The 21,042-nt window shown below is 41.0% G+C and overlaps 1 protein-coding gene across 1 annotated transcript in view; it reads left to right on the forward strand.

Moving 5' to 3' along the window:
• The first annotated feature begins 7,204 nt into the window (after positions 1-7,204).
• plcb3 (phospholipase C, beta 3 (phosphatidylinositol-specific)) overlaps positions 7,205-21,042 on the forward strand; it is a 60,930-nt gene continuing 47,092 nt past the window's right edge. The window contains exon 1 of the mRNA XM_075451424.1: positions 7,205-7,925. Within this exon, the coding sequence (XP_075307539.1) occupies positions 7,827-7,925 (99 nt within the window). The 5' untranslated portion in view covers positions 7,205-7,826. The remainder of the gene's footprint in view (positions 7,926-21,042) is intronic.

The raw sequence follows: 21,042 nt of genomic DNA on the forward strand, positions 1-21,042 counted from the left end.
CTGGACTCGAGCGCATTTGACGTAGCGCGACTGAAAAGAAAAAAAACTAACTGTTTTGTTGTCGCGTTTCATTTTATAAAGACTACATTTTTTCCAGTGATTTTCTGCATTTTTGCACTCTGACATCTTATAAAAGATTATGTTGTAAGTCCAAAAGTGAAAACAGTTTTTTAAAACTTAACTCTCGTATAGCTCATAATTTGTTTTTCTTTCCTCCCATTAATTAGATACTTTTGTATTATTATATAGCCTATGCCATCAGGGATGCAGAGGACATGAATCCAATAGATGGCACTGGCTGAGGTACAGAGTAAATCCTGTATGGGTCACCTGTCCATCACAGAGCTAATGCAAAGATTTTGTAACAATGAATTTTGGAGTAGTTTTACTTAGGTAAAGGTACCACAACAGCTAAGTAATGGATCTGTGTACTTCTTCCACGACAACCCATTCCTGTGGAGTGCCCTTTTCCCAGTTCAATACACTGCTAGAATAACCAAATACAAACACTGACAAAGACATTTTGTCAGTGTCGCTTTACTCCCAACACCAGATACTTGCTCCATTGTGAACACTACCCTACTAAATCCTACACAACAACCTAACCTTTGACAAACTGACCCTCTAAATAGCCCATTGTGTGTACACACCTAGAATTCAGTGCATTGTGTGGTATTTAATCCAAGATTTACACAAATTTACCATTTTTCCAGAAGCCTGTATGCTCCAAACACTTGGTATTTGAGTGTTTTCATAACTGTTAAAATGTTTCCTCTGAGGTGTGTGAAATCTATACAGGCAAACATTCACACTTCGTTCTCACACTTTATGAAAATACGAGCCTGTATTTTGCTAAATATATGAAAAGGGTTGTATTCCATGCTTACAAAGTATAATACATGCCAATACATGCCATCACATACCTCTTAGATTACAATCTAAGCTACAGGTGGAAATTAGCAGGAGCGACTGGATTTTCTAGATTTGGATTGGTTTTGAAATTTAACGTGATACATCCCCGGGTGACAGCCACAGTGATAAACCCACTGGAGGTGTTCCATTAAAAGGAAACTCGTTACATTTCTTCACAGTTGATTTATTGTGCTGAAACAGCAGGAGGCCCCACTCCCTGGCCAGGCTACTTAATAACAAAAGTTTCAATAACAATAGGAGTGAGAATTGAGGAGAGAGCTGCCTCCGCTGGTTTTGGTGCTCACATCTGTCAGCTCGCTCATTCTTGAATGTGTGGATGCGTATTTGTGAGTCACGCCGGCCCAAGCAACCACTTCACAGACCACCATGGCAACAAGACATAAAATCTGAATAATTCAAAGAGCATGTCTGAAACTTACAGTCGAGTAAGCACAGACAGATCAACACGCACTCATACACACGAGGCAGCTAAAACATTCATGTGTGCTCGCTCACAAAAACACACCTTGCCATGCTGTCAGTTTTGAACACAAACTACTTCACAAAAAGTAGTGAAAACCGTATAAAGCAATTACAAATATATCTGTGAATCGATACAGCTGGTAATTGGACCAGTCTGACCCGTCTGATACACTTGTTATTTTACTTTTTATTAGAGAGACACAAACATATGCAGAGAGGTTAGCATGATGTTGGCATGAAATGTAAAAAAATGACGGCTTTGATGAGAATGGAAAAGTACGAGGCCGGTTCATGTGCAATGCTGCGTGTAACTGACATTCAACAGAGTAGGGAAAGATGAACATTCTTAAAGGTGCTGAAGTGCCCACACTTTTGAATCTATGGGCAATTTCTTTTAACCAGAATGAAGGAAAATCTGTTTTCTCTCTATACCAAACGTCTAGAAGTCTTCAAATGAGAAGAAGACATTCATCTGCCCCATAGACTACAATGCAAAATGAGAAATCCAAATTACGAAAAGTACAGTTTTTTCACCTGCCCATATTTTTAGACTTCTTACACCAGAATGTCAAAGGTCACATTGATGTGCACAGGAAATCCTTGTAGTGCTCACAGTGGCAAAATCTTGTCAACAGGGGTTAGTTTTCCTGAAATAACAGGAGCTCATGACCAAATCTCAGTGAATTCCAGTCCGACTCAGATAGATGTTGCACCTAACATCACCATGGCAACCTCAACTGCCACTTGGAAATCACAGCTGATGTACATTTGTCCACGCAGTGTGGGACAGCTTCACCTAATGCAGATCTGCTGTCTGTAGGTAGGCATGTCCAGTCCATGGGTCTGTCTGGTCAATGGCAACATAGTTTTTATCCGAGAGAATTGTGTTCAGGGACTAATATCTGCTAAATTTACACGTTACCTTGTACACAACTTGAATCCAAGAAAAATAATTTAAAACCCATTTCCATGTTCTCTTTTGTGCTACTCGTTTTTTTTTCTCTTTGTGTTAGTCTATACAGGGACGTCGTTTCTGTGCAAGCATCTTCGTCCTTACTTGAGAAAATGGATTCGGGCAATTTGTTAGACTTGGTAACAAATACAGGCTCACACACTCACCATTGAACCTTGTATTATTCTTTTGAATGATAGTCTGTAGACCAGAGGAAAAAATAACGCACATGTTGCTGCTTCAACAAAAGAACCTTAACACAACAAAAGTGCTCACAGCAGTTTGTAATAAAACACTTTGTGGATTTAGGATCTGTTCTCATAAATAAAGTCTCTGCTGCTTATTTTGTTTCCTTAAGAATAAAGACATATTATGTCCACATGGGTGGCTGTTGATCTGTTTGTGTTGTCGTAATTATGAGATAAAGCAGGGAGGGAGCGCACTGTGATAAATATGTGACAGTTTTATCTGTATTTGATTGTCAGACCAGCCTTTCTGATGCTGTACCAATAATAGAGGACAAGTATATTCTCTTTTATACACCAGTTGCAATTATTTCAGGATGTTACTTTAGTCATGACCACCATCCCTCAAAGCATGAAAATCAAGGCCTCAGAGAATTGTTTGTATAGACAGTGCTTTTTATCTGGATTCACCTGTGCAAATACATACATGTGTGATTCACGTAGACTGCTGTGATTGACTGGTGTGCACATGCACAGGTAGGGTACACCCTGTTTATTCTCGTTGGCTGCAATTGATGCAGAGCTGAAACTAGAACGTCTACATTCCTAAATGTTGCACAATCCAATCAGCAACGCGGGTGAGAGTAGTGTACCATTCAGCCACTAGATGGCAGTATAGGATCATAATGGTGTCGGAGGGCAAATCGAGCACATACCAACAAAAAGAACAATAGTGAAACTTTAGAGTAAGGGTCTAGCAGCTAGAACTCATCTACAAGGAAGACAGAGATAACTGTAGCGCAGTGGAGGTATATCGTAGTCTTCTTGGTCATTTTCATTGTGTATAAAAGCCGCCACTGGGGAAGGCTATAATCAGCTCTCTGCCTGCACGCCCACATGAGCACTTTTCTCCAAAACACACCAACAATATTCCTGCAGTGTTGTGGAGACAGATGGGTCCAGTGTCCAGCAAACTGTCAGCGACTTGAGTCCAAAATCTCAGCTCCGTGGAGAAGAATGTGATCAAGTTTTTATTACTACTGTTGACAGAGTTAAGCCCTTCCCATCAAAACCAGTGTGTGGACTGGATGTGTTTGTGTGTGCATGTGTGTAGAGACAAAGCAGTGTGTGGGGAGACAGTGAACATGTCTGTCTTTACACAATGTGTCTTTGTGAGTCTTTGGCGTTGCGTTGGAGAGAAAGATCTGGCTTTAGCTGGACAGTGAGAGATGGATGACTGGTTGGAGGGGCTCCCCTTCATCTTTCCATTTGCCCAGTGCTGGGTCAGACTTTTTACCTTTGCTTTTTCTCTTTTCTCAACCCTCTTTCTTTTCAAGGGTTTCGAGTGCTCCATTTTTCTCACCCAACTCTTGCTCTAAATTTTGTAAATTTTCTTCCTTCCTTGTACTTGCACTGCAGTAACGAACGAGCAGTCCTTCAAAATCCTCTGCTTTCCACCAAAAATCCCTATTTTTTCCCCTCCCTCTTATGTTATAATGACACTTTCCTTTCATTCTGCATGTCCTTACCTTGTAAACTTCCCTCCAAACTTTATCCAGCGTCAAAATAAAAAATGATCTGGAATCAAATAGCTATTTAGACTTTTTCTGAAGGCATTGTTTGACCTATCCACTTTGGAAAAACTTGGAAACTTAAAAAATAAATAGACATTTTTATACAAAATCATCAAAAGTGACAACAGTATCAATAATTCCAATAACTTGAAGCATCTTAAGCTTCATGGAGTTGAACTAAGTTAGAATGATATTAGATATATCTCCAAGAGTGCAAAAGATTAGAAGAAGTTTATTTTTGCACACTGGCACAATGTCTCACTCGGTTTGTCATGTTTATCTGAGCTGAACTGAGAGCTGTAAACCTGCGTCTTTGGCAGACACTCCCCTAGAGGCAGAGCAGAGATCACCGCTCGTTTTCTTCTTACTTTTCAAACTTTATCTTATTCACTTGGTGATTGCATCAAACATTCATGCTTGGCTGAGTGGTTAATAACACATTTTTCTGTCACATGACAAACAAAAAGCACAGATTTATTTCTGCTTTACATAGACTGAGTTTATTTTGATGTATACATTTCTATATTCATATTTTTTTTTTAGGCCTTCGGGCAGATATTTGAACATTTTTGTGCCCTTCCCCCGTCTACTGAGGGGGCTGAGGTGAGCCGAAATTGCTATTAGTTTCTGCGCTTTTTTTTCTGTATTGGCGAACATTTGTTTTAAGAAAACATTGTTGTGTTTTTTTTCTCTACTTCAGGTCGGGATGTTTAAAAGCCTAAAGCCTTTTCTAGGGTTTGTGTCTCTACCAACTATGTTCTCTTCACCTTTAAAAACCAAATTCTACCCTACCCTGCAAAATAACTGCACACAAACAGGCTAGGTACAAAGTCTTGATTTCATTCCAGGTTTAGTTGAAAAACCAGCTCCTGTGTACCCGTACAGAGAAGTACTGGGAAACACAAGCATTGCATGGAAACAGACTGCTGATTCCCAGAAGAGAGAAAATTAGAGAAGACTTGCATATTCATATGATTCACCAATGTTTTGCTGCCTTACTCCATGTTTACTCACGTCTGTCTGATCGGTGGTTGTAGAGATAATGGAGAAGACGACGGGAGTGGGTTTAAGTGTGATAGAGAGATGACAGAGGGACATGAAGAGAAGATGCTTTTGTTGGAGGAACAGGCAGAGACAGAGTGGGGTGAGCAGAGAGGGGAGGCAGCCTATTGACACCACAGGTGCATGCACTTCACATGCAGCATACAACACATCATTGTTTAGCTAAAAGTGTGTTTATTTATGACAGAGGGGACAGGGTGTGTATACAAATGTGTGTTCATCTTATTATGCACGAATGGAACACAATATCCCTGTTGATGTGTGTGTGCTGCGCAGTTGTAAGGATGCATTTACATGTGAACGTCTTGTTTTTGTTTGTTGGTATCGGATGAGCACAGAGTGTAGCTGCAAATGTTTGTGTGTGTGTGTATGTGGGGGGGACAAGATGAGAATAATCAACAGTCTTCCTGGGCTCAGTTCCTTCCTGGATTCAAACTCGGAGCTCAAATGTAACCAAATACACACAAGCTGCAGGGTTGTGTGCATATACTCAGGGTCACACTTACACAAATGAAAGCACAAATATGCTGTTGTGCGATTGATTGCCTCTAATGGATCGTCCCTTTTTTAGATTTTACCCTTCCTGACTTTGGCCCAGGAAACTTACCCTAAGATTGTCCATCTATCAGTCCGTCAGTCTTTCAGTCAGCAGGCTGCAGCATAGCAGACATTCCTGCCTGGTGTAGTTAGGGAGCCAGAGAATGGCAACGGTTGCCAAAAAATCTGTTGCTCCGCAGCATTTTTTACAAGAGGTCCAAGTTGTAATGTTGCTCAGCAGCTGGATTTGGTCGGGATCAGACTATAACTGTGAAGCTTCATTTGTTCTCACGCTTCGTAAAACAGCATATGCACCCACTGATCTGGAGGAGGAAAGCGAGTCTCTGCGGTTTCAGATACCTTACCTCCAAGTCCCTTTTTTTTTTTTTTTGCAATGCAGGCCTGGTATCAGCATTTATGAAACATACCTTTAATCTCACCATCTGTGTGCCTTGGAAACAGAACCACTTCTTGCTTTAAATCGCCTCTAAGCTGATTACTGTGTATTTCAAAAACCTGTTATAAGTGCTAGAATGCTTTAATAACATTACTGACTGCGCAAGCAATGTGTCTCTGTCAGCACCAAGAAAAAACACTCAAAGCTACTGAAGGCAAAGGTAATGCTAAGAATTACTTTAGCACCCTGCAGTGAGCTAAAGTCAATAGGAAATATTTCTAATATTTCTGCTGGTACCCAAATATGCCTGCACAGAGGGACCTTACACTACTCTATTTCCTAAATCTCAAGAGTTTCCAACCTTTACTGAATTGTTTGACACATCCACAGGAGGAAATTGATACAACCTCCCTGTCCTCTCTTGGCAAGTAAGCAAACGATAGCACTCAACCAGAAATGTTGAGCCTGCTTTACAACAGCCTGTTTATTCGCATCCCTCATCACTTTTTGCACATGAGAGTTTTGAGGCACCAGTGTTGGTGATGTTTCCGCTTTAGATTAATGCAGTGGGGGGGCGATTACGGCGGCCTTCTATTCCTTTAGGCTCTGTTTGGCTCTGTGCAAAAGTTCAGTCTGATAAGCTTGTGACAGTTCCAACCCAAAGTTTCATGTGTTCATTACTTCTTTTGCACACCAAGGTGACTCTTATCAGTCAGAAGTAATGCACAACCTGAAAACAGCCGAGGAGTGTGATGCAAGACACTTTGTTGCATGACTACATGCAAAGGACCACGGGTCAAATGTTTCTCTAAGCTCCTATTTCTGGTCTTCTTTTTTGATCTTTCCCAACATCAGTTTAGTGGGTGCATTTACTTCGAGTGGATTTGGAAAGTTCTAAAGAAAATTTCTGCCACCAAGAATGGGCAACTGGGGAAGAAATATAACAGACATGTATATGAATATATCTACAGCTGACGGTAATGTTATTGTATGCATTCTGCACACTTACGAGGACAGGGACACAAGCAGGCAGAGGAACTGAGTTAAACACACCCAGTTCACACGAAGTCACTGACTCCCCTTTCGCTTCTCTCTAATTTCTCTTTCACTCAGCGCTATCTGACGCCGTCCTTCTCCCTTTACTCTCCCCTCACAAAACCTATTTTTCCGTACAGAAAACATGCTGGGAGGAGAGGAGGAGGAGAAAAGAAGAAACGCCTCAGAGGCGACAAGAGAGTGAGGAAGCAGAGAAAGTTGGTAGAGGAGCGAGAGGAGAGCAGAGGGGGTGACCAGATGGAAGGAAGGAAGGAAGGAAGGAAGGGATCTCTTTGCGGGCTCAAGTGCGCGATGAAAGGACGCTGAATATATAAACAAATATATTGCAAAGCTTGTAATAAAAAAAAGGAATTGCAGGCGCGCTACCGCGCCGCGTGGACGCGGACAAGACAAGACAAGCAGCGGTGCGCGCTGAAACAGCCAGGTCCTGTCTTTTTTCTGTCTGGATTTCACTTTTCATGTTCCTCAAACTCATCGCCAACTTTTGAGGACAGTGTGTGAGTAGCGCTCCTTCAACTCGGCCTCTCAATCAACTCTTCCGGGGGATCAGAAAAAGACGCCTTGGGGAGAGTGAGTGGAGGAAGGAAGGGTGAGCTGTTCCTTCCGAGGAGTCCAGCTCGTCGTAGCCGGGGTTTAGGCGTTGGCACCCGGGCAGGGAGTCCCTCGTCATGGCCGGGGCCAAGCCGGGAGTCCACGCGCTGCAACTCAAACCCGTGTCCGTACACGAAGTTCTAAAGAAGGGGGGCAAGTTCATCAAATGGGAAGAGGTGAGAATGACCTGTTGGAAAGTCGCTTTCAGTCCAAACGGCACCAGTCAAGAGTTGTTTCTTGATCAAAGGGCGCTTTCTGATGTGAGAGCTTGCTTGTGACAGTAGGCCCGCTGGTGTGTGTGTGACAGTGGGACACAGACATGATGTTTTGCGTGCAGGTGTGCATGACCTCGCAGTCCGGCACCGAACACAGAAGCCCACTGTGCTGTGAGTGCAGGTTAATCAGATACTCTAGTGGAAAAAAAAAAAAAAATCACAAGCAGCGGCTGGTGTTAAATGTGTGTGTTGTGCTAAATTCTTGTCAAGCCGGTTTTTCTCGGGCACCGGTTCAAACGCCCCCTTTCACTCTTCCTCTTATTTTCTCAGTCTGTACTCTCCCAGTGGGTTAGAGCAGAAAGCACCTGTCTCAGGAGGTGTCTGTGTCTCGGGATGTGGGATTTTGAGGTGCATAATGCAAAAGGTACAAATCACGCTCAGACTGCATATATATATTTAAAAAAAAAAAAAAAAAGATCGTACTTTTGCTTCTCTATATCACTTTCTGCGTGTTTAGAAGCTTGTCTGTGGGCCCACATACGCGCCTGTCAGTGTCACTGACCTTAAAGAGTGTGATAGGGAGTTGGGGTTCTATGGGCCACAAGTGGAGAGAGAAGGTGTGTGCACGTGTGTCTGAGTGCACATCAATGATTAACTGAGTGGCAGACTGAAGGGCGCATACTGCCGTTCTGTCCTGGATTCGTAAAACGACTGCATGCAAAGTGTCTGGCGGTGTGAATGTGGGTGTTGTGTAGATCCTCTTGCCGGGGGAGGTATGTGGCTCCAGCCAAGCTGTTATCAGAAGTGTAATTTGCAGATATGAGGCCAGGTGTGGTGTTGCCACTCCAGTGTTTTTTTTTTTTAGTTTTTTTTTTAAAGCAGAACAACTATAAGCAACCGAGCACAACACATTAACAAATAATTACATCGTGTGTGTCTCTGCGCGTCTGAATGTCATCCAAAGAATGTCTTGTCACGCAGACAGTGAATGCCTGGTCCTTTTGATTTCCTCCTCTTCACTCTGCCTCGCACACTAACTCTTTCTGTTTATCTCTCAAAGGGAATTTCCAGGAAATAGTTATGCTGCTGATTAAGTGTGTGAACAGAAAATGTCAAAAGACTCTTTTTGTCATAAATTCAGTCTCCGAACAAGTTTGTTCTCATATCAGTCAAGGGGCTAGCTCATAGTTCAGCAGTTTTAGAGAGTATGCACTGTGAAACTGTGCAAAAACCAGAAGAATTCCTCAGTCAAAAACAGTAATTCCAGAATTTATTCAGCACATTTTTTTTCCAGACGATACACATTCCCAGTAGGAGTGGGCAGTCTGACAAGATTAATTTGATAAATGACCTCCTTATCAGGACAATCATACTTATTGCATCATCAAATAAGTAAACTTGGAGAACAATCTACCAAGGCCAATGCTGTAGCTCACAGTTTCATGAAAACTGTTGTGGACCAGCATCAAACTTCAGTGGTTTCTTCCTTTGCTGGACTCCACCTATCCATTAGGTTTCATGAAATTCTTTTCTGTAATCTCCCTGACAGGCAAACTACATTGAAAGCATATATCTGGTTTGGCAGGAAATAACAGCACTGTCCAAACCATCCTCCTTCACATGAATTTGGCAGAAGCGTGATTGGTTGTGTTATGACAGTTGTGACTGCATATCTTTAAAATGTAAGTTGTTTCCTAAACCGAGGACAGCCATGAGGATGCCTTATCTTTGCAAAATATATATATATATTTGCATTGAGATCATGATTCCGTCACACAATCTTCAACAAAAGATTTTGTCTTTCGATCAGACTTTCAATCAATGAAGGAATAAAAACAAAACAAATAGGTTTCTTGCATCTAGAGAAAGTGTTTCTTCCTTAATTTAGACCCCTTAAAGTGGATACATTAAATTTGTTGAACATAAATAGTAGAATGTCAATAGCAATAGGTCTGCTGTTGGTGAAGTATGGACCTTTGTGTTGTCTTCCCGCTTTGATGATGTTAAAACAAAGCTTATAGTTGATGGCACCTCGTAGCTTGTCTTCAGGTTAAAAGCCAAAAAAGCACCTCATGGGGGAATGTGCCCCTTTTTTTTTCCCACCGATGTAGTTACGTCGTCGCTGTTACTGCCGAGATATCCCCCATGACTGCTAATTGTTTTTCACGAGATAAACTGGCAATTTTGTTCAGTTCTACATCCTCGTGAGGGGCTTCTGCTGTGTCTCATTGTTGGTTCATTGCAAACGCACGTCCACTTTTGCTGCCACTTGGGGGCAGTCTCTCAAATATTTGGAAAAATCTAAGTGGTCAGCTGCTCTTGGTTGTGTTGGTGCTGTTGTTGGTGCTTTAGCTTTGCTCTGCCCTGGAAAACACAAGTGGAGTAAAGCTAAATGTCAAATTGTGAAGTTTGCGTACTGGATCTGTTGTCTGGCTCAGAAATCAGAACTGTTTGGTTAGGGTTAGAAAACGATCCCGATCATCACAAACATTCCTTTTACGACGCATTCACGAACCCCATTTATACACTTCACAAACGGTTGCTTTCACCACCACGAGAGGTAGCATATTTTTTAAATGTGATTTTAGGTTATATCTGCCTGCATGGACACACGAGCTATGGAGTCTCATTTGGAGAAGCACATTAACAGAAATTATTGCTTTCCGTCAGAAGTTTCAGAACAACATCACAGTAAAAACAGGAGGTGGATATTTATCACTTGAGCCTTTATACTTGAGTTGAACTGACCGACTTTGTATCCTCACAGCAAGATACACAACTAATGATATGATCACATGGGTTCAACTAAATCTAAAGGAATATTTGTAACCCACCACTTAGATCAGAATTCTAACCCATTAGATTGTCATATAGTTTGTTCAGCCATGATCTGTCTTAATCTACTACATCTGTCATAAGTTCTGCTTATTGTGAAAATGATGCACCTATTCAGCCTGATAAAGTCTCTGAATAAGCTCAGTCCTGTTGTACTGTATTTAAAATGTTATGTGAAGGAATTAAGTTTACTTACTTTTCTATGATTACATTTCCAAACTCTCTGTCACTAAATGAGCAAAAAAACAGAATAAACTGGCATTATGCAATGTACGTGCTCTAGTCTCCAAGGCAGAGCTGAAACAATTGATCTGTTATTCTTTCTTTTTTCTTTAAAAAAAAAAAAAAAGTAAAATTCCACACATTCTCTGTTCCCAGCTTTGTTACGTGAGGTGTTTGATACGATTAAGCAACTTAAATGACAAGCATTTTATAGGCTGAGCAAACCCTGCAGTCCCTGCAAAAAAGTCAAATTTCTTGTTTTGATGCTTCATCATTCATCCTGTTTTCACAAAAGCAGTGTTTTTCTCTCAGTTATGTATACATGTCTGTGTGAATTATTTTATGTTGTCCAGACAGAAATTCTTCTTCAAATAGCTTGTACATCATTTTTTTTCCTCCATGAAAAACAAGGCCAGATGGCTTTGTGTGGTGTAGTGATGTAGAAAATAAATTTATATCATGTTAATAGTATGGCTTGGAGGCTCTAGGGGCACTAAAAGTTTTTCGTTCTCAAACTGAGCACGACCGAGTCTGGCTCTTTGATGAATTTACACTAAACAAGCAATAGAAATAATGAGCAGCAACAGTTTGTTTTGTTTTTCTTTTTCCTTTTATTCTGCTTTCATTCGGTTTAATTTGTCAGATGTGCACAATCTGATAAAAGATCTGTGTTCTCTGGGATAGACTTTGAGAAAGTTTGAAGTTTTAACCACTGAGCCGCTGTCAGAAAAACCTTCTTTCAGGACTTAATGTTGTGAGATAAGAATTGGGACACACACACACTAAGTGCCAGAGGGCTGATCAGTTTGTTTACATGAAAACCCCACTTCTGACCCCATCCCTTCGTTTCCACGCCTCTCCATCACTGTTTTCCTTCCACATGCCGCATTTCTTGCTCTTCTGCTCACAGGACTGACTTCTAATACAGTCCATTCAACAGTTTGTCTCTTCTATTCACTCCCACCTCTTGTAATCCATACATGTCAGTCCAACAGCTGCTACTTCTGCATAGTCTCATTTCAGCTTAATTACTTTTTGTTCTCACAACAAAACCTCTGTTTCTCAATGGCCTTTGGGCAATTTACTACGGACACACAAAGTAACACACACAGCAAATGACTCATGCACGGGGGAGGAGGAGCAGGAATGCATTCCAAATTGACTCTTTCTTCTGTGTTTTGGCCCGTGTACACATGTGCTCGTGTATATATGTGTGTGCTGGGGTGTTTTGTTCTGGGTGTGCGTTTCGCCTTGAATGACTTCCTGTTCAAGCTTGTTGTGAGGCTCCAGAGCCAAACCATTTTTCTTCACTCTCCCTCCCTCTGTCCTGTGTCTCTGCTGCCGGTGCTCCTGCTCTGCCCTGTGCATCTCGGCCGCAATTCAATTTAGACAAATTCCAGCTAGAATTCAGTTAAAATGCCTCCTTAACAGCCAATTAAACAAGCAGAGGGAGACCGTTTGTCTACAGAACAGCTCGGCTCAATGTGTCAGTGTCTTGATGTGAAATGTAAAAGTACACAAACGTTACCTTAACAACTAACATGAACATTTGCCTCCTTTGCTCAGCTTGTTGAGTTCTTTCAGATGGTTTTTAAAGGCCGTATGTATCCGTTCAAAACTGCATTTAGACTTTTTGTTATTTAGAAAAACAAAAGGAGACTTTATATTTCGGGGACACACTCCTGTGTGTTTGCTTTGGTCAGAACCAGATGGGAGAAGTGCACTTCTTTTCCAGATTCATAGACTTGATTTGTTTAATCAATTTAGGGTAATCACTTGATTTGTTTTAATCAGGGCTTGTAAACAAAGTCACATGAAATCACAAGTTGACTTTTGGGAATTTGACATCGTTTTTTAGATTAGACATTCTGTCCTCCCCTTAAATCTGTGTTTGTTGAATGAATCCAGATGAACCTTAAAATGTTACATTTCGCAGGTTGTTTCTTCCAATCTGGTTGGGATCAGACCTTTAAAACCGACTTACAGGAACTCAAAGCTGTAATGTTGGCCACATGTGAGGACACTAGACACGTATGTAGGGACTTGTATTGGTGCTTTTCTAAAATCTCTTTTCTTTTTTTTTCTAAAAATCAGCAACACAAGTTATTATTAAAAGAAGAAAAACAATAGAGTAGAAAAAGGATGGTAAGATATTTTCAAGGCTTGCTTAAAGCTGCAGTCTGCAACTCTTTTTCAAGCATAATGCCTGGAACTGTCCGGGGATTCTGAAAGTAGTACATTAAATACCCCAATACAAAAAAAAAGAGTTCTCTAGGTCCCCTATATGTCCCGCTAGGTCCCTCCAAAGCCAGCAGGTTTGTTTACAAAATTGCAGACCGGACCGGTAAAAGGTAACCAATCAGGTTTACGAGCTGGGCTCTGCTGCCTGTCAATCACCGATTGTGCACGCGCACAAGGCTCGTCCCCACGCTTATTTATCTAGACTATTGAACTTCATTACGGGCTAGTCTACTTACTGTGTCTTCCATGATCGCAAATGACAGGTGAGTTGATGAATGAGGAGTCGTGTACACGCATCTGGCGTGCACTTAGACGTGCACGAGTTCTCATGTGTTTTGATGGGGCGGGACAGGAAGTTGAATAACTTTATTTTTCGGTTAAAAAATAAGCATTTCTTGCATTTTGCAACTACGGAGGTCACCGTTTTCAACTTCAAGCGTTCTGATAGATCATGTAAACTCTTAAAATGCCAAAAATTAGGACTTTACGTATGACAACAACAAATCCTGCAGACTGCAGCTTTAAGGCTACGTGCCCATGACAACGGTAACGACAGATAAACGTAGAACATTTCGACAGATGTGCCTATCTTGCACACGGCGATGGCGTTTTTAGGAGTTCAAAACGGAGAAAACACAAACGCCCCCCAGAATGGAGATCTTGAAAACTTTCCAACCTCTCGTCGCCGTAGGAACAGTTCAAAACACAGAAGTGCGTTTTTTGCACACGCATCTAGAAGTAGCCTACTGACGTTCTACCGCCTATTTTGAGCCTGGCCTTTGAGAACAATATGGATGAACGTGTAGCAGTAGCCGCGTTAAATACTATGCATGAATCATGGCAACAAATGGCGAGACTCTTGACCGAGAGTCATTTAGATCATAGGAGACGATACCAGCATATATTGGACATTATTGATGCACCGGAGGAGACATGCACCGGGCGTGCATACTACATCGGCAAACTGTGAGTTTTATGAGTTTATACGTTTTCCCTGTTCCCATGGATAGACAGATATCCACCCCCAAGACGCTCGTGAGAACGCAGATAAATTGTGGAGGAAAAAAATGGACATCTGCGTTTATGCTTCAGAGCGTTGTCGTGGGCACGTAGCCTAAGTGTAGCTTGGCCATGTGCCAATAAATACTTACAGCTTCATCAAAAGCCACGCTTGTCAGTATCAATGCCGACTGTGACGTGTTTCAGAGCTAATGGTGTTAAGATGATTCAAATTTTAACACTTACTAGAATGAAAACATCTGAAACGCACTTCCAACAATCTTTGTATGCTGGAAAACTTGACATGTACATCTTACATCTAATCATCCGTCCTCCCTTTTGTAAGATCAGACACAGTTGATCCTGCTTCCGGGTAGGAAAACCGTAGAAAACAAGAGCAGTTTGAGACCGCATGCCTCTGGCAAGGTTAAAAAAACAAAACAAAGATCCCAGATCTGGACTGAAATCATAAGTAAATCACTTCTAAGGTAGGCCATATAACCTCCATGTCGGATATTAAGATAATGAGTTCTAGTTGACCTTGTTGGCTGGGTGAACAACGACTCCTGGCTTCCATGACTTAAGTGAAAATGAGCTTGTCAGCCGGGGTGGTATGTTTACATGCCTGTTGGATCTGTAGTTGATAACTACCAGCGGCCACCTTAGAGTCATTTGGCACTGGTATAAATGCCAGTTGTACCCTTTCTCCCTGCAGACAAAGGACAGATGTTGGAGGGTGTTACTGTTTCTTTTTTGTTTAGAATTAAAGGGGCAATAGTTTTATAGCAAGCTCAGCTCAACAAGATACCATTTGTACACTGGAAGTAGCAGGTTTAAACATGGGTACAACTGGTAAAACAAGCTGAATACCCTTTCCCATTGCACATGTGTTGGTGTGTTTACCCACAATGGTCTGAGGGCGACAACACGCACACAACTGGACCACAGACCCACTGCCCATGAGGGGATTGCATTGCACTGTATCCTGCAGGCTGTGTTGGAACACAGCTTCTGACAAACATAACTCTGTGAAAATGAGGTTAGTTTATCATTGTTGACTGGAGAGCGGAAGTCAACCCACACACACAGCAAACTGAGAATTAACTGCCAGCTGTATTGCAGACAGGTAAAATCGATCAGTCTCTTCTCTTTGTGTTGGCGCTGTCAGTTTCAGAGCCTCCACATGAGACAGTACGGTCAGTAAACATGTGTTTCTGTAGAGAAGAAAAAGTAAGCCGAGCCCAGTTTTGTAGCCCTGAGGGCATCCCTGTCATTCAGTATCAGTGTTTGCACCAGGGTGTTGTGTTTCCATCAATGTCAATTGGAGCCAGAGCCCCTTAAATACCTGTGATTAATGCAGAGTCATTTGACACGGGACTCAAAGTCAGTTGCTTTCCCATTGTATTCAAAAGCCAGATGTTGGTGGGTGTTAGCAGGCTTTTTAGACCAAAAAAGGGACAAAAACAGAAATGAAACTTTAGGCAAGAAAGGTTTGTTGTTTATTTTCCTAAATAGCAACAATTTTTAGGGCTATATTTTCAACTTCATGCCTAATTTAACGTTTCTGCAAATCAGATGAGCATGGTTTTTCTCTGGTTCCAAAACCAATTGCTCATGGCAAGTTTCTCATCTAATCTTTTATAAATTTCACAATAATTCATACAAAAGGTTTCTCATTTCCTTTGTTTGGTTATGACAAACATTTGTTTTGATAGTTTTGTTTTTAATAAGAAACTCCTAACTGCTCATCTCTCTTCATCTTCTGATCAAAGCATCTTCGTAAAATGCTCATCATTTGAACCCTTGTGAATTTTCTTCCTAAAGGCTTGTTTTTCCCCCTGGATGTTGGGACCTTTATAACTCATTTCATCATCTTATTTCCTTCTGCTTGGCTTTAGCCAGTCACTTTGTATCGTGCATATTTTTAAAAATGAGAGGCAACAGAAGAAAAGAAAACTTAATGTAGAGGGACGGTCAGATTTTTTTCAAGGCTTATTTAAGTGCAGTTTTTCAAATGTGCCATCTATCATCAGCATTGAATTCCCGTGTTTTCCTATTTGTGATTCCAAGTGGGGGGGAGTAAACACTTAAACATAATTCATAAAACATATTTCATTACACTGGGTATATGTGGAAGCAACAAGACACAAATTGTCCATGTTTGGGAGTTTAGGGCAGAGAAATGAGAGGGGATAAGAGGAAGAAGCACAGGATGGTGTGAAGGTCTGACGCCATGTCGAGAAACACTGCCGACATCCTGACAGAGTGGTGAGAAACGAGCACTGGATGGATAGAGGGAGAGAGATGGAGAGAGGTGGAAGGTCAACCACAGCCACATGTGAAGTGTGGGCCTGACATCTGGACTACTCCCTCTCCACTCCTCGTCTTTGACTCTTTTACTGATTTGACCTTCTTTCATTCCCAGCTTTGCTGCTTCTCTTGATCTTATAATTTCTTCCCCATTCATTATTTTGTCATCTCTCTTCCTTCTTCTGTTCACCCCCTTTCCGTCTTTTTGTTTTCTTTGTTCCTTGACTTTTAAATTAGTTTCCCCTTTGTCCTCCTCACTCTTTTCCCTGCCCATGTCTTCTCTGACTGATGTCAGTCAGATCTTGTGTATTTTTCACTTACAACATCTTTAGATTTTGGGTAATTTGTTTCATGCCAATAGAATATGAAAATATATGCACTAATCTTCTTTTCATGACTATCCTAGAGGATCTATAAATGATCAGTGTTCAGATCTGTAAATGCGCCTGTTTTTAGCTCCTTTTTTTTATGTTTAAGTAAGGCAAATGTCGTTGATAACAAGATTTTTCACGAGTGCATAAGAAATCTGATGATACTATCATTCTGCACATCAAGCATTGTTACACTGGAATTTAAAAAAAAAAAATCTAAGTATTTAACTGAGGAAGAGGTTATGTAAAATGTAAAAATGGGTTTTCTAAATTGATCTTGGATTTTTCAAATGAAAATCGGTTCGAATTGGAAAATTGGTTTCTTCTTCTGTTTTTTTTAGCCAGCCCTAGTTATTAGAAGCCATACACAACAAGACCCATACGGCCACCTGCAGAAGACATTATGCAGCTTACTTTGTTCACTCTTAACCAACTGATAAACATGTGTAAATTCTACTTTGGTCCAGAGTGCAAAAGCTATAAGTTTTATAGTAAGGCTGTTCTACTTGGAGTGTGTTCTTTGGCCAGGACTGGCTATCTTGCTTTCCAACCTAAAATGATGAGCTGCGTTCCTTTGCACAGTGTGCGTGGACACTACTCCTGACTAGCTGCTCCCTGCTTTAGGAATGTCAGCTAAGGGAACTTCCCATTTCAAATTTTCTCGATTTAAAACGACATACAAAGTCACTAAACTAGTCAAACCAAAGTTAACTTAGCTTGCTAACAGCTCAATTTGATGTCAACATTCTCTTGTTTTAAAGTAACTCGACCCCTAAAATCACAGCAACTTTACTTACTTTGAAAAGACGTGTGAACTGTTTACCTAATGCTCTTTTCTTTCATATTTAGTTTAAAACACTACTGAGCAGCAATAACTGATGTATAGTCTTGCCATTCAACTCAACGTGAAGTGATAAACCGTTAGTTGAGCAAAGTGTTTCTGCTCCTTATTGTTTGGAATCACACTAAAATGGTTGAATACCCTGTGCAGTCTCCTTCAAAGGATTTTGTGCTGTGAACCGACAGGCTATTAGTGTAACACATTTTGAGTTTGGGTGGCCTATATTGGCATGAGGCAGTATTTGCTAATGAAAAAGCGTTGGTGGGTAATGCTACATATAATTGAACTGCAGTAACCTGAAGGTCCACAGTGCTGTTAGCTGTGCCGTGGCTGCAGAGGGGAATTTGGCATTAACAATAATTAGAAAATTCAGAAAAAATGTAGGAATAAAGAAGTAACTTAACACGCAGCGATACTGTTCAGTAGCAGAACATCTAGCAGTGGCAGGGCCAGTGGTTCATTTGCTGCGTGTACGGCATGATCAGATGAAAGCCCTGTGAAGAAATCAAATGGTTCAGTACCTGCCAACAGGGCAAAAATAGCACCTCTAAGTTCTCTGGGTGAGAACATGCCAACGAAAATATTAGCAAGAGTAACATGAGTGCCATTAACCATACGTTTCTTTCTGTATAACTTTTCACCTTTCCAGTCCCACTCCTCCCTCTTTCCTCTCCTCCTGCTGGAGTCCAAAGGTCACCACCTGTCATCAACTTTTGCCATGTTGCCAAAGCAGCAGTTGAAGCACACTCACGCAAACTGCACACTGGCCTTACTTCTGGCACAACTGCAACAGGCTGTTTCTGAGGACACACACACACACACACACACACACACACACACACACACACACACATATAGAGTATGTTCTGACCAAAGGTGCATTTGCAGCCACTTTTATCAGTTTCCCACTAATGGCTTTCTCCTGACTCACATTATACAACCACACACACGCAAGTTATTTTGTGGTGAGGACCGTCGGTAAGAAGGGAAACAGAAAAGCCACTTTTTGGCTTTAACTTGCATGCCCCTGAAGGCTGTGATTTTTCAAAACGGACTCATTAGCTGAACCGTATACAACTTCAGCCTCAGGGGGTGGTCTTTCCACTCTGTGTGGGTTCGACAGTATAGACAGGTAATGAAAATGTTTGTCAGAGGGTCAGGGCATATGGAGGGGGTCTAGAGAAGGAGATGTGGCCTTTAATCAATTAGATTAGAGGAAAGCAATAAAGGTGTTGGAGAAACTGAATTGTAATGCAGAGAGAAAGACAGAAATTAAAGAATGAAACAAAAGAGAGGAAGAAAGCTAAACAAGACTTCAGAGGGCTTCTACACATGGCAGTTAATTAGGGAGTGGGTGAGGTCCAATTATAGACCCTCCACCCTCTCTCCAATAGAAACATACCAGGGGGTGCATGTCTATGGTAAACAAGGTGTATGTGTATGTGAGAAGGACATGCACTGTTGTTTTTCTGGTGAAGTTCCTGACGATTGGCCTTGATTTCAGTCTGAAACTGAGATGAACTTTTGTCACATGAAACACATTTAGAAAAAGTAGATATATTTTAAAGATTCCTACTGGCATTAATGTAGAAACGGAGTAATTGGTGCAATTGCCAAATGCAGTTATCAAATGAATCTATCTCTTTACCTAATCAACCGTCCAAAACCAAATTCTAAAGAACTTACTAGGATGTGAAATAGGGACAAGCAGCAGCTGCTCTCAACTTTGAAGCTTCAAGCAAAGAGTGACATTTCTTTTTAAATTTCAAATAACAAAAATCAAACTAAAGATTTGAGAGGCATTTCATCACAGAAGGAGAAACTAAAATACTGGGCAAAACATGGATGGCTTTGTACGTCTCCTGCTGAAAGGCAGCACTAGACAGCAACTGAGAGTTATGTAAAACTTTGACATGATATGCAAATAAACCTAACCACAGAGGTGTGTGCACATGTGTGTGCTTTCATGCAGTGCGTGCTTGATAGCTCGTTGGAGGATGTTATCATATTTCTGCCTATATGAGGCCAACAAAGAAGCACTTCTCTGTGATGTGTATGTGTCTTTGTGGGCCTGTTCCCTTTGGAATTCTCCATTTATGGAAAAATGTGTATTAACACTGCGTAGACACAGTCAGTGGATTGTCAAGAGAGTCAAAAAGGTAACAAATGTAGGATTCATTTTCCATGAACCAGTTGAGTGCTACATGTCAGTCCAGTCTGATTCAAGCTTGCACCCAAACCAGGTTAGATTCAGTTACTTCTTACCAGCTGAGTGCTTCAAGCTCAAATGTTTTTGCATTCCTATTGTGCTAGAGTTGTGAATTTTTCATTCCTCATTCAGATGTAGGAATGAGGAGCGTAATGCGTTGATACAGCTGGAGAAGAATTCAGAGATTATTAGGGATCATTAGTGGTGATACTGAATATTACCTTCAAAAAATATTGGAACATTTCTATAACTCCACATATAGAAAATGTGAAGTGCACCCTTTAAATTAATTTAATTTAGAAATTGACAGTTTGTTGAAGGTTGCCTTGGGCTATAAGTGGAGTCGTCATCATCATCTAGTTATCCTCTACAGTCTTTGCGAAATTCACAAACATCCCTCAGAACCACAACTTAGAATAATTGTCTTAGGAAGTGGCTTGTTAACAGAACCCCTATCAAAATATGTAGATTTCTATTTGAAGGATTTTGTGGAAAATCGACCCTCTTACCTTCGAGACACAAAAAGATGTGCTACATTATTTCAAGATCGTGCTCTTAATCAGAACACTTGTTACTCTTGATGTGCAGACTTTGTAGGGTTGTGTTCCCCACGATGATGCATTAGCTGCTGTTGCTTACTATCTATCCAAGAGATCGACTCAAAGTCCTCTGAATACATTTATTTTGGAACTATTGCATCTGGTCCTAACTTATTCCGGAAAGGGACACAGAATGAACTACAGGAATATTTTTAGAATTTACCTTTGAATACAGTGAAGAAATAAATGGATATACTTGGGTCTTACTATACAGAAGGATACTTCAGGAATGATCCATTCTTCGATTTCCAGGGAAATGGAGAGGAATTTGGTTTTGGATGCTACAAGTAATCATCCTAGAAATTCCATGGTCAGTTTTTGAGACTCAGATTTAGCTGTTCAAACTCTGATTATCACTTAAAGATGACCATCATGGCTGATCGCTTTAAAGAAAAGTCACTCCTTTAATTCTATCCAGAAAGCCATGCACACGAGTTTGGGACCGTTATCG

This window comes from Odontesthes bonariensis, chromosome 19 (genome assembly GCF_027942865.1).
Source record: "Odontesthes bonariensis isolate fOdoBon6 chromosome 19, fOdoBon6.hap1, whole genome shotgun sequence".
In the NCBI taxonomy this organism is placed as follows: Eukaryota; Metazoa; Chordata; class Actinopteri; order Atheriniformes; family Atherinopsidae; genus Odontesthes; species Odontesthes bonariensis.